This window comes from Pongo pygmaeus, chromosome X (assembly GCF_028885625.2).
Source record: "Pongo pygmaeus isolate AG05252 chromosome X, NHGRI_mPonPyg2-v2.0_pri, whole genome shotgun sequence".
NCBI lineage: Eukaryota > Metazoa > Chordata > Mammalia > Primates > Hominidae > Pongo > Pongo pygmaeus.
Window position 1 is genome coordinate 156,801,949 of NC_072396.2, and position 17,819 is coordinate 156,819,767.

Sequence of the window (17,819 nt, forward strand, 5' to 3'; positions counted from 1 at the left end):
TCAAACTCTCTGCCACACAATAGCAATAACTATTAGAGTTAATTAATTTCCATTAATTAGAACAATTAATAGAAAATATGCCATTTGCAATAGCAACAAAATCCAAGAATTACCAAAAAAGAAGCCTAAGAAAAATGTTTAAGGTCTTTCTAGAGGAAACTATCAAAGTATACTGATAGATTCAGTAAAAGGAGTTTGAAATAAGTAAAGGAGCATAACATATTCATTGATCAGGAGCAGAACATTGTAAAAATGTCAATTCTGCTTAAATTATTTACAATTTAGTGTCTTACCTGTAGCTGCCAAAATTACAGTCAAACTTAGGCTGCTGTTCTCTGGTTCCCAAATCAACTCTGGAAAATTATAGAAGAGAAAAAGAAAGAAAGAAAAAACAACAATATCAGCAACAAAATCTAAGCAACAAAACGCAGAAAGTCCTGGGTGAGACTGAGGGCTGTGTTGAACTGGTACTTATGTTTGGAGCGGTGTCAGTTGGAGGGGGGTTGGCTGCAGGGATGTTGAAGTCTATAGCCTGCCTAGACGTCAGATGACAGAATGAATAGGATGAACATTTTAAAATTTCCACCTCACCACACTGCACAATCTGAGGCAGCACCTCAAAACACGATTCCAGTAACCCTAGGGTAATAGCATGACAGCAGGAAAATTGGGTTGGTTAAGGCAGTATGGTTCCGGAGATCTGCTAATTACAACCTGAAACCAACTTAGTGGGTGAGGATTGGAATTATTATTGTTATTATTGTTTTGAGACTGTCGCCGGGGCTGCAGTGCAATGATTCGATCTTGGCTCACTGCAACCTCTGCCTACCAGGTTCAAGCGATTCTCCTGCCTCAGCCTCCCAAGTAGCTGGGATTACAGGCGCCCACCACCACACCCAGCTAATTTTTTAATTTTTTTGTATTTTTAGTGAAGACAGTGTTTCACCCTGTTGGCCAGGCTGGTCTCGAAAAGAATTATTTTAACAGAACATAAACAATGGAATAGAAGTTGAATAGGGTATCAGAGTGAGTCATCCAAAATAAGGGTAGGTATTCTTTCATAGAAATAAATATATATGTTGCTACCTACATATATCCTTGGAAGATATGTAAAATATATTTCTTTGAGGAAAAAAGGTTTCCAAAGTCCAGCTCTGGCTGGGGAGGAGCCCCTGTGGGAAGGCGTGCATCTTCTCACAGAGGTCACTACAATAACGGGTGCTGCAGCCACCCAGGGAACACCTCACCTGGTACCCGCAGCCATTTTCTGCAAGGGGTACAGCTGGGCAAACGCTCAGAGGTGAGAGAAACAGAGCATCTCCAACCCATCACTTCAACAAAGAGCCAGGACCCAGGAAGAGGACCCTCCTGAGTGAAGACTGAGGGTCCACCCCCGCACAAAGAGGAGCCACAGAATCCAGTTTAGTCCCTCCTGTCAGCCTTGGAAGACCCCAGCAGCTTTGTCGCCCAAGGACACCTCTCCCCGCACTGTGACCTCAGGGGACTCGGAGTCAGAACATTGGTCTGAGGGGAGCAGACACCATCCGCAGAGAACAGGGGTCCAGGCTATGCCAGGAATCAAGGGAGGACTGAGGGGCACGCCTACCTCAACCCCTAACCCCAGGACCTCTCGCCTCCTCCTCCACCCCAACTCCCACCCTGGCCGAATCCGGTTCCGCCCTGCTGTCAACCCAGGTGGCCCGGATGTGACATCTCTGACTTGTGCATTGTGGGTCAGAGAGAAGCGAGGCTGTCAGTCTGACCAGCAACTCAAGATCCACGGAGGGAAGCAGGTGCAAGCTCTGTGAGGAGGCAAGGTGGGGGCACGCTGTGCCAGGCATCAAAGTCAGGACCCTAAGAGAGAGCTGAGGGTTCCCCACCCCCACGCCTATCCCCCACCCCATTCCCATTCCCTTCCACACTCCTAACCCAATCCACACCCTCATCCCCTACCAGCACCCCATCATCCCCAACCCCGCGCCACCCTCATACCCCCATCCCCAATTCAACCCCCGCACCCTCATCCCCCACCCCACACCTGCACCCCCACCCCCCAACACCCATACCCCCATCCAGGCAGGATCCCCGGCTCCACCCCCGCTTTCAACCAAGGAAAGCCCCAGCTGCCTGGATGTGATGCCACTGAATTGCGCACTGGGGGTTAGAGAGAAGCGAGCTTCTGCGTCTGACTCGGAGCTTGAGATTGGTGGAGAGAAGCCTGCCCAGGCTCTATAAGGAGGCAAGGTGAGATGCTGAGGGAGGACCCAGGAGGACCCCCACCCCACATAGACGACCACGAAAACTCCAACACCACCCCTGCTGCCAGCCCCGGGCCACTCCTGGGAAGACTTCTGTCTGGGGGGGGGGGGCCACCACCCCACTGCCACTTAAGCCTCAGGGGACTCTGAAGTCAGAGCGTGGGGTGATCAGTACAAGACTGGTGGGGGCAGGCTCTGCCAGGCATCAACCTCAGGACCCTAAAAGCCAGCTGAGCGTACCACACCCCTATTCCCATCCCGCAACCCCATTCCCATCCCCTACCACCTTCCCATTCCCACTCACAAACCCATCCACACTCCCATCCTCCACCAGCTCCCCATCCTCCCAAACACCCCACCACCCTCATATCGCCATCTCCCACCCCCAAAAACCTGCCCCCGCCACCGAGCTCACCCCTCCCACCCCCATCCACACTGAATTGGGTTGCGCTTCCGCTTTCAACACAAGAAAGCCACAGGTGCCCGGATGTGATGCCACTGACTTGAGAATTGGGGGTTAGAGAGAAGCAAACTCCTCTGTCTGACCAGCAGCTTGGGATTGGCGGAGGGAAGCGGGCCAGGCTGTGTGAGGAGTCAAGGGGAGACGCTGAGGGAGGACTCAGGAGGCCCCCACCACAGATAGACGATGCCAAATAATCCTGCACCACTCTTGCTGCCAGCCCTGGGCCGCCCTTGGGTGGACTTCTGAGTCTGGGGCGCCCTCCACCCCACTGCCTCTGAAGTCGCAGGGGACTCTGGAGTCAGAGATTGGGGTGATCAGTGCAAGACTGGTGAGAGCAGGCTCTGCCAGGTATCAACCTCAGGCCCGTAAAAGCCAGCTGATCATTACCACACCCCTATTCCCATCCCCCAACCCCATTCCATTCTCCTACCCCACTCCCATTCCCATTCACACTCACAAACCCAACCACACTCCCATCCTCCACCAGCTTCCCATACTCCCAAACCCCCCACGACCCTCATACCGCCATCTCCCACCCCCCAAAACCCGCCCCCTCCACCGACCTCGCCCCTCCCACCGACCTCGCCCCTCCCACCGACCTCGCCCCTCCCACCCCCATCCACGCTGAATCGGGTTCTGCTTCCGCTTTCAACCCAAGAAAGCACCAGGTGCCCGGATGTGATGCCACTGACTTGCACATTAGGAGTTAGAAAGAAGTGAGCTGCTGTGTCTGACCAGCAGCTTGGGATTGGCGGAGGGAAGCGGGCCAGGCCCTGTGAGGAGTCAAGGTGAGACGCTGAGGGAGGACTCAGGAGGCCCCCACCCCAGATAGAGGACCCCAAGTAATCCCGCACCACTCCTGCTAGCAGCCGTGGGCCACCCGTGGGCGGAATTCTGAGTCTGGGGCGCCCACCACCTCACTGCCTCTGGAGTCGCAGGGGACTCTGGAATCAGAGCTTGGGGTGGTTAGTGTAAGACTAGTGAGGGCAGGCTGTGCCAGGCATCAATCTCAGGACCCTAAGAGAGGGCTAAGTGTGCCCCAGCCCTATTCCCATCCCCAACCCCGTCCCCTTTCCCATTACCATTTGCACTCTCAAACCCATCCGCGCCCCCATCCCCCACCAGCACTACTATCCTCCTCAACCCCCCACCTCTCTCACACCGCCATCTCCCACCCCAAAAACCCGGGCCCCTCCACCAACCTCACCCCTCCCACCCCCAGCCATGCTGAATCGGGTTCCGCTTCCCCTTTCAATCCACCCCCAATAACCCGCCCCCTCCACCGACCTCCCCCCACCGCCCCCCTCCCACCCCCATCCACGCCGAATCGGGTTTCCGCTTCCGCTTGCAACCCAAGAAAGTCCCAGGTGCCCGGATGTGATGCCACTGACTTGCGCATTGGGGGTTAGAGAGAAGCGAGCTGCTCCGTCTGACGAGCAGCTTGGGATTGGTGGAGAGAGGCGGGCCAGGCCCTGTGAGGAGTCAAGGTGAGACGCTGAGGGAGGACTCAGGAGGCCCCCACCCCAGATAGAGGACCCCAAGTAATCCCGCACCACTCCTGCTAGCAGCCGTGGGCCACCCGTGGGCGGAATTCTGAGTCTGGGGCGCCCACCACCTCACTGCCTCTGGAGTCGCAGGGGACTCTGGAATCAGAGCTTGAGGTGGTTAGTGTAAGACTAGTGAGGGCAGGCTGTGCCAGGCATCAATCTCAGGACCCTAAGAGAGGGCTAAGCGTGCCCCAGCCCTATTCCCATCCCCCACCCCATCCCCTTTCCCATTACCATTTGCACTCCCAAACCCATCCGCGCCCCCATCCCCCACCAGCACTACTATCCTCCTCAACCCCACACCTCTCACACCGCCATCTCCCACCCCAAAAACCCGGGCCCCTCCACCAACCTCACCCCTCCCACCCCCAGCCATGCTGAATCGGGTTCCGCTTCCCCTTTCAATCCACCCCCAATAACCCGCCCCCTCCACCGACCTCCCCCCACCGCCCCCCTCCCACCCCCATCCACGCCGAATCGGGTTTCCGCTTCCGCTTGCAACCCAAGAAAGTCCCAGGTGCCCGGATGTGATGCCACTGACTTGCGCATTGGGGGTTAGAGAGAAGCGAGCTGCTCCGTCTGACGAGCAGCTTGGGATTGGTGGAGGGAAGCGGGCCAGGCCCTGTGAGGAGTCAAGGTGAGACGCTGAGGGAGGACTCAGGAGGCCCCCACCCCAGATAGAGGACCCCAAATAATCCCGCACCACTCCTGATACCAGTCTTGGGCCACCCGTGGGCGGACTTCTGAGTCTGGGGCGCCCACCACCTCACTGCGTCTGAAGTCCCAGGTGACTCTGTAGTCAGAGCTTGGGGTGGTTAGTGTAAGACTAATGAGGGCAGGCTCTGCCAGGCATCAATCTCCGGACGCTAAGAGAGGGCTAAGCGTACCCCACCCCTCTTCCCGTCCCCTTCCCCATTATCATTTGCACTCCCAAACCGATCCGCGCCCCCATCCCCCACCAGCACTCGTATCCTCCTCAACCCCCCACCTCTCTCACACCGCCATCTCCCACCCCAAAAACCGGGGCCCCTCCACCAACCTCACCCCTCCCACCCCCAGCCATGCTGAATCGGGTTCCGCTTCCGCTTCCGCTTTCAACCCACCCCCAAAAACCCACCCCCTCCACCGACCTCCCACCCCCATCCACGCCGAATCGGGTTTCCGCTTCCGCTTTCAACCCAAGAAAGTCCCAGGTGCCCGGATGTGATGCCACTGACTTGCGCATTGGGAGTTGGAGAGAAGCGAGCTGCTCTTTCTGACGAGCAGCTTGGGATTGGTGGAGGGAAGCGGGCCAGGCCCTGTGAGGAGTCAAGGTGAGACGCTGAGGGAGGACTCAGGAGGCCCCCACCCCAGATAGAGGACCCCAAATAATCCGGCACCACTCCTGCTGCCAGCCGTGGGCTACCCGTGGGCAGACTTCTGAGTCTGGGGCGCCCACCACCTCACTGCCTCTGAAGTCGCAGGGGACTCTGGAGTCAGAGCTTGGGGTGGTTAGTGTAGGACTAGTGAGGGCAGGCTGTGCCAGGCATCAATCTCAGGACCCTAAGAGAGGGCTAAGCCTACCCCAGCTCTAGTCCCATCCCCCACCCCGTCCCCTTTCCCATTATCATTTGCACTCCCAAACCCATCCGCACCCCCATCCCCCACCAGCACTCCTATCCTCCTCAACCCCCCACCTCTCTCACACCGCCATCTCCCACCCCAAAAACCAGGGCCCCTCCACCAACCTCACTCCTCCCACCCCCAGCCATGCTGAATCGGGTTCCGCTTCCGCTTTCAACCCACCCCCAAAAACCCGCCCCCTCCACGGACCTCCCCCCTCCCACCCCCTTCCACGCCGAATAGGGTTTCCGCTTCCGCTTTCAATCCAAGAAAGTCCCAGGTGCCCGGATGTGATGCCACTGACTTGCGCATTGAGGGTTAGAGAGAAGCGAGCTGCTCTGACCAGCAGCTTGGGATTGGCGGAGGGAAGCGGGCCAGGCCCTGTGAGGAGTCAAGGTGAGACGCTGAGGGAGGACTCAGGAGGTCCCCCACCCCAGATAGGGGACCCAAAGTAATCCCGCACCACTCCTGCTAGCAGCCGTGGGCCACCCGTGGGCGGAATTCTGAGTCTGGGGCGCCCACCACCTCAACTGCCTCTGAAGTCGCAGGGGACTCTGGAGTCAGAGCTTGGGGTGGTTAGTGTAAGACTAGTGAGGGCAGGCTGGGCCAGGCATTAATCTCAGGACCCTAAGAGAGGGCTAAGTGTACCCCAGCCCTATTCCCATCCCCCACCCCTTCCCCTTTCCCAGTATCATTTGCACTCCCAAACCCATCCGCGCCCCCATCCCCCACCAGCTCTCATATCCTCCTCAACCCCCCACCTCTCTCACACCGCTGTCTCCCACCCCAAAAACTGGGGCCCCTCCACCAACCTCCCCCCTCCCACCCCCATCCACGCCGAATCGGGTTTCCGCTTCCGCTTGCAACCCAAAAAAGTCCCAGGTGCCCGGATGTGATGCCACTGACCTGCGCATTCGGGGTTACAGAGAAGCGAGCTGCTCTGTCTGACGAGCAGCTTGGGATTGGCGGAGGGAAGTGTGCCAGGCTCTGTGAGGAGTCAAGGTGAGACGCTGAGGGAGGACTCAGGAGCCCCCCCCCCATCCCAGATAGGGGACCCCAAATAATCCCGCACCACTCCTGCTAGCAGCCGTGGGCCACCCATGGGCGGACTTCTGAGCCTGGGGCGCCCACCACCTCACTGCCTCTGAAGTCGCAGGGGACTCTGCAGTCAGAGCTTGGGGTGGTTAGTGTAAGACTAGTGAGGGCAGACTCTGCCAGGCATCAATCTCAGGACCCTAAGAGAGGGCTAAGCGTACCCCAGCCCTATTCCCATCCCCCACCCCGTCCCCTTTCCCATTATCATTTGCACTCCCAAACCCATCCGCACCCCCATCCCCCACCAGCACTCCTATCCTCCTCAACCCCCCACCTCTCTCACACCGCCATCTCCCACCCCAAAAACCCGGGCCCCTCCACCAACCTCACCCCTCCCACCCCCAGCCATGCTGAATCGGGTTCCGCTTCCCCTTTCAATCCACCCCCAATAACCCGCCCCCTCCATCAACCTCCCCCCTCCTACACCCATCCACGCCGAATCGGGTTTCCGCTTTCGCTTTCAACCCAAGAAAGTCCCAGGTGCCCAGATGTGATGCCCCTGACTTGCGCATTGGGGGTTAGAGAGAAGCGAGCTGCTCTGTCTGACGAGCAGCTTGGGATTGGTGGAGGGAAGCAGGCCAGACCCTGTGAGGAGTCAAGGTGAGACGCTGAGGGAGGACTCAGGAGGTCCCCCACCCCAGATAGAGGACCCCAAATAATTCCGAAGCACTCCTGCTACCAGCCGTGGGCCACCCGTGGGTGGAATTCTGAGTCTGGGGCGCCCACCACCTCACTGCCTCTGAAGTCGCAGGGGACTCTGGAGTCAGAGCTTGGGGTGGTTAGTGTAAGACTAGTGAGGGCAGGCTCTGCCAGGCATCAATCTCCGGACGCTAAGAGAGGGCTAAGCGTACCCCACCCTTCTTCACGTCCCCTTTCCCATTACCATTTGCACTCCAAACCGATCCGCGCCCCCATCCCCCACCAGCACTCGTATCCTCCTCAACCCCCCACCAGCACTCGTATCCTCCTCAACCCCCCACCTCTCTCACACTGCTATCTCCCACCCCAAAAACCGGGGCCCCTCCACCAACCTCACTCCTCCCACCCCCAGCCATGCTGAATCGGGTTCCGCTTCCCCTTTCAACCCACCCCCAAAAACCCGCCCCCTCCACCGACCTCCCCCCTCCCACTCCCATTCACGCCGAATCGGGTTTCCGCTTCCGCTTGCAACCCAAAAAAGTCCCAGGTGCCCGGATGTGATGCCACTGACCTGCGCATTGGGGGTTAGAGAGAAGCGAGCTGCTCTGTCTGACGAGTAGCTTGGGATTGGCGGAGGGAAGTGTGCCAGGCCCTGTGAGGAGTCAAGGTGAGACGCTGAGGGAGGACTCAGGAGGCCCCCCCCACCCCAGATAGGGGACCCCAAATAATCCCGCACCACTCCTGCTAGCAGCCGTGGGCCACCCGTGGGCGGACTTCTGAGCCTGGGGCGCCCACCACCACACTGCCTCTGAAGTCGCAGGGGACTCTGGAGTCAGAGCTTAGGGTGGTTAGTGTAAGACTAGTGAGGGCAGGCTTTGCCAGGCATCAACCTCAGGACCCTAAGAGAGGGCTAAGTGTACCCCACCCCTATTCCCATCCTCCATCCCGTCCCCTTTCCCATCACCATTTGCACTCCCAAACCCATCCGCGCCCCCATCACCCACCAGCACTCGTATCCTCCTCGACCCCCCACCTCTGTCATACTGCCATCTCCCACCCCAAAAACCGGGGTCCCTCCACCAACCTCACCCTTCCCACCCCCATCCACGCTGAATGGGGTTCCGCTTCTGCTTTCAACCCACCCCCAAAAACCCACCCCCTCCACCGACCTCTCCCCTCCCACCGACGTCACCCGTCCCACCCCCATGCACGCTGAATCGGGTTCTGTTTCCACTTTCAACCCAAGAAAGCCGCAGGTATTCGAATGTGATGCCACTGACTTGCACATTGGCGGTTAGAGAGAAGTGAGCTGCTCTGTCTGACCAGCAGCTTCGGATTGGCGAAGGGAAGCGGGCCGGGCCCTGTGAGGAGTCAAGGTGAGACGCTGAGAGAGGACTCAGGAGGCCCCCACTCCAGATAGACGATGCCAGATAATCCCGCACCACTCCTGCTGCCAGCTGTGGGCCACCCGTGGGCGGACTTCTGAGTCTGGGGCGCCCACCACCCCACTGCCTCTGAAGTCGCAGGGGACTCTGGAGTCAGAGCTTTGGGTGATTCAGTGCAAGACTGGTGAGGGCAGGCTCTGCCAGGCATCAACCTCAGGACCGTAAAGGCTGGCTTAGCTTACCGCACCCCTATTCCCATCCCCCAACCCCATTCCCATCCCCCAACCCCATTCCCATTCGCACTCACAAACCCATCCACATTCCCATCGTCCACCAGCTCCCCATCCTCCCAAACCCCCCACCACCGTCATACCGCCATGTCCCACCCCCAAAAACCCGCCTCCTCCACCGACCTCACCCCTCCCACCACCATCCATGCTGAATCGGGTTGCGCTTTTGCTTTCAACCCAAGAAAGCCCCAGGTGGCCGAATATGATGCCACTGACTTGCAAATTGGGGATTAGAGAGAAGCGAGCTCCTCTGTCTGACCAGCAGCTTGGGATTGGTGGAGGGAAGCGGGCCAGGCCCTGTGAGGAGTCAAGGTGAGACGCTGAGGGAGGACTCAGGAGACCCCCACCCCAGATGGATGACTCCAAATAATCCGGCACCACTCCTGCTGCCAGCCGTGGGCCACCCGTGGGCGGACTTCTGAGTTTGGGGCGCCCACCACCCCACTGTCTCTGAAGTCGCAGGGGACTCTGAAGTCAGAGCTTGGGGTGATCAGTGCAAGACTGGTGAGGGCAGGCTCTGCCAGGCATCAACCTCAGGACTGTAAGAGAGGGCTGAGGGTTCCCCACCCCCATTCCCATCCACACTCCCAACCCCATCTACACTCCATCCCCCACTAGCACCCCTATCCTCCCCAAACCCCCACTACCCTTATGTCCTCATCCCCCACCCCAACAGCACTACCCCCAGCCAGGCTGAATCGAGTTCTGCTTCTGCTTTCAACCCAGGGAAGCTCCAGGTGCCTGGATGTGATGCCAGTGGCTTGTGCATTGGGGGTTGGAGAGAAGCTAGCTTCTCAGTCTGAGAGGCAGCTTGGGATTGGCAGAGAAAAGCCGGTCCAGGCTCTGTGAGGTGACATAGTGAGAAGCTGAGGGAGAAGTCGGGAGGCCCTCTCCACCCCAGATAGACGACCCCAAATAATCTAGCACCCCTCCTGCTTCCAGTCCTGGGCCACTCGTGGGCGGACGTCTGTCTGAGGTCTGGGACGCCCACCACCCCACTGCCGCTTAAGCCACAGGGGACTATGGAGTCAGAGCTTGGTGTGATCAGTGCAGGACTGGTGGGGGTAGGCTCTGCCAGGCATCAATGTCAGGACCCTAGGAGAGGACTGAGTGTCCCCCACCCCCATTCCTATCCCCTACCCCGTTCCCATTCCCATCTGCACTCCCTATCCCTTCTGTACCCCCATTCCCCACCTGTGCCCCTATTCTCCCCAACCCTCCTACTAGTCTCATACCCCCCTTCCCCACCCCTACCTTCATCCCCATCAGTGCAACATCCGGTTCCACCCCTGCTTTCAATCCAGGCAAGCCCTGGGTGGCCAGATGTGGTGTCACTGACTTGTGCCTTAAGGGTTAGAGGGAAGTGAGGTTCTGGGTCTGAAGGGCGGCTTGAGATTGGCAGAGGGAAGGTGGCCCAGGCTTTGTGAGGAGGCAAAGTGAGACTCTGAGAGAGGATTCAGGACACCCCTATCCCTGATAGAGGGTCCCAGCCCTGGACTACTCCGCCGAGGCTGACTTCTCAGGCTGGGCTGCTCCCCATCTCCGCCCCCTTCGCAACGCGTTTGTTTAATCCACAGGGGACTCTGGAGTCAAAGTTTGGTGTGATCAGGGAAGGGCTGGTTAGGAGAGGGCATGGCCCAGGCCCTGCCTGGAATCAAAGTCAGAAACCTGAGAGGGAACTGAGGTCCCCCAAGATCCCAGTCTAACCCCCACTCCCACAAATCCGCTGCCATTTCGCTGCCCCATCTCCCATTCCTTGCCCTGCACCCTCACCAGGCAGAATCCAGTTCCTCTTCTGCTATCAATCCAGGGAAACCCCAGGCTTGGTGCTGGGATGTTTTGGGGGTCAGAGAATCAAGGGCATAGTCCTGAGGGGCCAACTGAGATCGGCTGAGGGGAGCGGGCCCAAGCTCTGTGGCAAGGCAAGGTGAGACTCTGAGGAAGGACTGAGGAGGCCCCACCCAAGATAGAGGAACCCAAATAATCCAGCGCAGCTCCTGCTGCCAGTCCTGGACCACCTGGGGGAAGACTTCTCAGGCTAGGCCATCCCAGCTCCCACTGCCACTAAAACTACAGGGGACTCTAGAGTCAAGAGCTTGTTGTGCCCAAGGCAGGGCCCAGGCTCTGCCTGGCATCGGGGTCGGGACCTTGAGAGGGAACTGAGGGCCCTACACCCCCACCCCATCTGTATTCCAACATGCCCAGCCCCATCCCCAACTTCGTTCTGCAGAATCCATTGTTTCCCCTGCAGTCAACCCCAGGAAGACCTGGGAATGGTCAGGCACTCGGATCTTGACATCCACATCGAGGGCTGAAGGAGGGAAAGGGTTTGGTATCATGAGCAGAGCCTCAGGGTAGCAGAGGGAGGACCCTGGCCCTCCTGGGAGATGAGGAAGGCCTCAGGAGACCCAGCACCCCAAGGCAGGGAGCCCACCCCACCCCTCTCTGAGAATGAGATGCCTCCTCTTTTAGCCTCGAGAATCCAAGGGATGGCGACTCAGGTCATCAGAGGGGTGGGTTCCAAGCCCTTCCGGGATCAAGGAAAGGAAGACGAGGGAGGACTCAGGGGGCCTTGCATTCCAGATCAGTGGAGATCTGGGCCCTGGGAGGTCCTGGGCAAGGTAGCCACCTGTAGCTCATACTTCCTGCATCTTTGAGGTCACAGAGAAGAGAGGGCTATGGTCTGAGGAGTGGTACTTCAGGTCAGCAGAGGGAGGAGTCCCAGGATCTACAGGACCCAAGGTGTGCCACACTTCATGAGGAATCGGGATACCTGTGGCTCGGAAAGACAGGACCCCACAGAGTCTGGCTGTCCCCTGTTCTTAGCTCAGGGGGGACCAGAAGAGGGATGGCCCTGTGTGCCAATCTCACTTGTACCACAGGCAGGAAGTTGGGGAACCTTCAGGGAGATGAGGTCTTGGAGTAAAGAGGCAATGTCTCCTCGTCTCAGGGGGTTGGGGGTTGAGGAAGGGCAGGCCCTGTCAGGAGCAAACATGAGTAACCCACAGGAGGCCATCAGAACCCTCACCCCAGAACGAAAGGGGTCAGCCCTGGGCACCCCACACAGGGGTGACAGGATGTGGCTCCTTCTCATTTCTGATTCCAGATCTCATTGAGGTGAGGACCTTGTTCTCAGAGGGTGACTCAGGTCACCACAGGGACCCCCATCTGGTCTACAGACACAGTGGTCCCAGGATCTGCCAAGAGTCCTGGTAAGGAATGTGAGGGAGGATTGAGGGTACCACAGGGCCAGAACGCAGATGATGACCCCACAGAAATCAGCCCTGCTCCTGTTGTCACCCCAGAGAGCTTGGGCTTGGCTGTCTGCTGAGGTCCCTCTCTTATCCTGGGATCACTGGTGTCACGGAGGGGGAGGCCTTGGTCTGAGGGTGCTGTACCCAGGTCAGTAGAGGGAGGGTCCCAGGCTCTGCCAGGAGTTGAGGTGAGGACCAAGCAGGCTCCTCACCCAGGACACATGGGTTCCAATGAATTTCGACATTTTTTGCTGTTGTTCTTCGGAAGACCTAGGCACATGTGGCCAGATGTGGGGCTTCTTATGTCCTGTTTCCTCTCAGGCATGTGAGCTCTTGATCTGAGTTTCTCAGGCCAGCAAAAGAGTGGGATCCAGGCCCTGCCTGGAGAAATGTGAGGGCCCTGAGTGAGCACAGTGAGGATCATCCACTCCATGAGAGTGGGGACCTCACAGAGTCCAGCCTACCCTCTTGATAGCACTGAGGGACCGGGGCTGTGCTTACAGTCTGCACCCTAAGGGCCCATGGATTCCTCTCCTAGGAGCTCTAGGAACAAGGCAGTGAGGCTTTGCTCTGAGACAGTGTCCTCAGGTTACAGAACAGAGGATGCATAGGCTGTGCCAGCAGTGAATGTTCGCCCTGAATGCACACCAAGGGCCCCACCTGCCACAGGACACATGGGACTCCAGAGAGTCTGGCCTCACCTCCCTACCATCAGTCCTGCAGAATCGACCTCTGCTGGCCGGCTATACCCTGAGGTGCTCTCTCGCTTCCTCCTTCAGGTTCTGAGGGGACAGGCCAACCCGGAGGACAGGATTCCCTGGAGGCCACAGAGGAGCAACAAGGAGAAGATCTGTAAGTAAGCCTTTGTTAGAGCCTCGAAGATTTTGTCCTCAGCTGAGGCCTCTCACATGCTCTCTCTCTCCCTAGGCCTGTGGGTCCCCATTGCCCAGCTTTTGCCTGCACTCCCGCCTGCTGCCCTGACCAGAGTCATCATGTCTTCTGAGCAGAAGAGTCAGCACTGCAAGCCTGAGGAAGGCGTTGAGGCCCAAGAAGAGGCCCTGGGTCTGGTGGGTGCGCAGGCTCCTACTACTGAGGAGCAGGAGGCTGCTGTCTCCTCCTCCTCTCTGGTCCCTGGCACCCTGGAGGAAGTGCCTGCTGCTGGGTCAACAGGTCCTCCCCAGAGTCCTCAGGGAGCGTCTGCCTTACCCACTACCGTCAGCTTCACTTGCTGGAGACAACCCAATGAGGGTTCCGGCGGCCAAGAAGAGGAGGGGCCAAGCACCTCGCCTGATGCAGAGTCCTTGTTCCGAGAAGCACTCAGTAAGAAGGTGGATGAGTTGGTTCGTTTTCTGCTCCTCAAGTATCGAGCCAAGGAGCTGGTCACAAAGGCAGAAATGCTGGAGAGAGTCATCAAAAATTACAAGCGCTGCTTTCCTGTGATCTTCGGCAAAGCCTCCGAGTCCCTGAAGATGATCTTTGGCATTGACGTGAAGGAAGTGGACCCCACCAGCAACACCTACACCCTTGTCACCTGCCTGGGCCTTTCCTACGATGGCCTGCTGGGTAATAATCAGATCTTTCCCAAGACAGGCCTCCTGATAATCGTCCTGGGCACAATCGCAATGGAGGGCGACAGCGCCTCTGAGGAGGAAATCTGGGAGGAGCTGAGTGTGATGGAAGTGTATGATGGGAGGGAGCACAGTGTCTTTGGGGAGCCCAGGAAACTGCTCACCCAAGATTGGGTGCAGGAAAACTACCTGGAGTACCGGCAGGTACCTGGCAGTGATCCTGCACGCTATGAGTTCCTGTGGGGTCCGAGGGCTCTGGCTGAAACCAGCTATGTGAAAGTCCTGGAGCATGTGGTCAGGGTCAATGCAAGAGTTCGCATTTCCTACCCATCCCTGCGTGAAGCAGCTTTGTTAGAGGAGGAAGAGGGAGTCTGAGCATGAGTTGCAGCCAGGGCCATGGGGAAGGGGCAGGGCTGGGCCAGTGCATCTAACGGCCCTGTGCAGCAGCTTCCCTTGCCTCGTGTAACATGAGGCCCATTCTTCACTCTGTTTGAAGAAAGTAGTCAGCGTTCTTAGTAGTGGGTTTCTGTTTTATTGGATGACTTGGAGATTTATCTCTGTTTCCTTTTACAGTTGTTCAAATGTTCCTTTTAATGGATGGTTGAATGAACTTCAGCATCCAAGTTTATGAATCGTAGTTACATATATTGCTGTTGATATAGTTTAGGAGTAAGAGTCTTGTTTTTTATTCAGATTGGGAAATCCATTCTATTTTGTGAATTTGGGACATAATAACAGCAGTGGAGTATTTGTTTAGAAGTGTGAATTCACCGTTAAATACGTGAGGTAAAGAAATTAAAAGATACTTAATTCCTGCCTTATGCCTCAGTCTATTCTGTAAAACTTAAAAAATATATATGCATACCTGGATTTCCTTGGCTTCTTCGTGAATGTAAAAGAAGTTAAATCTGAATAAATAATTCTTTCTGTTAACTGGCTCATTTCTTCTCTATGCGCTGAGCATCTGCTCTGTAGAAGGCCCAGGATTAGTAGTGGAGATACTAGGGTAAGCCAGACACACGCCTACTGATAGGGTACTAAGAGTCTAGGAGCTGCGGTCATATAATTAAGGTGACAAGATGTCCTCTAAGATGTAGGGGAAAAGTACGGAGTGTGGGTGTGGGGCTCCAGGTGAGAGTGGTCGAGTGTAAATTCCCTGTGTGGGGCCTTTTGGGCTTTGGGAAACTGCATTTTCTTCTGAGGGATCTGATTCTAATGAAGCTTGGTGGGTCCAGGGCCAGATTCTCAGAGGCAGAGGGAAAAGCCCAGATTGGAAAAGTGCTCTGAGCAGTTCCTTTTTGACAGTGGATGAACAGAGAGGAGCCTCTATCTGTGGCAGGAATGGAAGGTGTCTTGCACTTTTGTCCCAGTGTTGTTGAATGCAGTGCATGAGCTAGGTGATGGACACCCATTATTTGCAAGGGTTTCCTGTGAGATAAGTGTATGTCTCTCCCAAAAGGGAGACCCAGAAGCCACTGGCCAGGTGCTTTTTTACCTGGCTGGGAGAACCAGAACTGACTATTAAAAAGGCATTCTAATGAGGTTATCTCAAGTTCAATTTGACCAGTTGTAAGCAGGGGCTAGATTTTGGGTGGTAACAAAATGAAAATAGTGGTATGGATGGAAAAGCAGCTGGGAGCGAGGGAAAGAATTGGTTTTTGACTCAAATTCTAGGAGCTTTGGGCTGCATCTGGCTGGGGAAAACTCGCACACACTCAAATTTTGAGGCACATTCTCTAAGTGGTAATTCTTACTGAATTTTATGGACGAAACTTCCTTTTTTGGCTAATTATTCCATGCCCTATTGAGCTGTATATTCTCTGATCAACAGCAGCAACAGAATCCCAGAATGCTAGGGTCTGGGGTCAAATAATATTAGAAATAACAGCCATCTGCCATTCCTTAAACTTCTAATTTAATTCCAGGCCCTGAGCCAGGTGCTTCACGTACATTGCACATACTCCAACAGTCTTACTAGACAGGGCTTATCAAATCTGCTTACAGATGAATTCAAGGCTCACAGGGCTTGTGAACTGGGACATAATAACAGAGTGTTTCCGGGGTATCCCCAGGATCATGTGGCTAGTAAGGAACAGGGCTGGAACCAGACCCCTGCTCTGAATTCATTTAGAGCCCATGCTGTTCCCATTCCCCCCAGCCTGAGGTTGACCTCCCAACTGGTACTTTATTTCTCTTCTCAGCACTGCACCATGTCTCTCAGGTGACAAAAGAACCTTGAGGCCAACATTACTAAAAGCAGGCTTGGAGAAGGTGGCAATGAGAATCAAACACCATTTGGGGCTGGTTTGCGCTGGGTTCCTTCAGAGCTGAATCTGCCCAGGTGTGGGCATTTCTGTCCAGTCTCAGCACTTTCTGGAACTACAGCGCATTTCCTCTGGTCACTTCCATGTGGTCCTGACTCTGGAACCTTCCCTGCTGACCACCTTGTCACTGGTCCCCCCAGACCAGCCCAAAATCACTTGCTCGCCTCTTGACAGGGAGCATTCTGGGACAGTAGAAGTCTGGCTGTCCCAACTCTCACCCAGGAAGCCATGTGATATAAGCAAACTTTCTGATATAAAATTCACATAGGGACAGTGGCTTTTAGACAACTGGGTACCACTCTGGTTATCTTCAACACAGTCTCCAAGTGTTTTCCAAATGGGTTGAGTAGAGTCTGATTTGCCATACTATCCATCAGTTTTTGGCATGTCACCCCGAAGTTAATAGGGGTTTGGAACCACCTTGATACTTGAAATCGGACTTTAACAGGGTGTTTTATTTGCAATCCAGCTCTGAACACATACACAGATGAATGCTTTAAAACCAAAGCCTCCCTCATGAGTATTAGGTGGGGAAAAACTTTGAAAATCCTAGTGGAACAAACATCTACATACTGAGGTTGAATTCCTAAATCCCTATAGTCTCCCAGGAGGTGAAAAATGATTCCTTGGAATACATGTCAGCTCTGATAAAAAAGGAATAATTACGCAGCCTTCTACGGCCTCTTGTCTGCTTAACTGCCCCAACAGGTGTTCAGGCATGTAGAGGGTAGCAGAGACTGAAAGATTAAGATTTTAGGCAGGAATCAAATGGAAGAAAATATTCTCGGCGTACTTAGAGGGAGCTAAATGTGAAGAACTTACGAACACAAAGAAGGAAATAACAGACACTGAAGTCTACTTGAGGTAGGGAGGGTGGCAGGAGGGAGAGGATCAGAAAACATATCTATTGGGTGCTGGGCTTAATACCTAGATGATGAAAGAATATATACAACAAACTCCTGTGACTCTTATTTATGTATGTGACAAACCTTCACATGTACCCCCAAACCTAAAATAAAAGTTAAAAAAATAAACGGCATTGCAAAGGGAGGCTTTCCTGCTGAGACTTTCAAGATTCTTGGACAGTTGTGATCCTACATTTGAAAGCATCAGTCACATATTAGGCACTTGAACAATCTGGAGAACTTCAAGGCAAATTTGACCTTCTCAGAAGCTCCTCCTAGAAATGAGATGGATCGTGTAACATCAAATTATAATATTAATAGTTGCCTTTTATTGAGCACTTACTCTGTAACAGTTTATTGGGGAGACTATAGTATTCACCCACACCTTGACTTCCTCTCTTTCCTTGACTCAGGAACAGCACAGTTCACCTGCAGTTAGGAAGAGTAGTGTGACGACCCCTTGCCACTGAAACATGAGCAGAAGCGTTG

General features: G+C 55.4%; 1 protein-coding gene across 8 annotated transcripts; it reads left to right on the top strand.

Moving 5' to 3' along the window:
* Nucleotides 1-3,421: 3,421 nt before the first annotated feature.
* Nucleotides 3,422-15,034, top strand: MAGEA4 (MAGE family member A4). Of its 8 annotated transcripts, XM_063660087.1 has the most exons (5): nt 4,776-4,905; nt 8,851-8,980; nt 12,386-12,491; nt 13,313-13,385; nt 13,461-15,034. In XM_063660087.1, exon 5 carries the CDS (start codon nt 13,526-13,528, stop codon nt 14,474-14,476), a length of 951 nt encoding a protein of 316 aa, XP_063516157.1. In that variant the 5' UTR covers nt 4,776-4,905; nt 8,851-8,980; nt 12,386-12,491; nt 13,313-13,385; nt 13,461-13,525; the 3' UTR covers nt 14,477-15,034. The 8 variants fall into 8 exon arrangements, with proteins under 8 accessions (XP_054328732.1, XP_054328735.1, XP_054328734.1 ...); XM_054472757.1 differs by lacking the exons at nt 4,776-4,905; nt 8,851-8,980 and adding an exon at nt 3,422-3,509 and having other exon boundaries at nt 13,461-15,026; XM_054472759.2 differs by lacking the exons at nt 4,776-4,905; nt 8,851-8,980 and adding an exon at nt 4,176-4,208 and having other exon boundaries at nt 13,461-15,026.
* The last annotated feature ends 2,785 nt before the right edge of the window (nt 15,035-17,819 follow it).

Coding starts and splice junctions, on each gene's coding strand:
- MAGEA4 (XM_054472757.1), top strand. CDS start 13,526: ATGTCTTCTGAGCAGAAGAGTCAGCACTGCAAGCCTGAGGAAGGCGTT.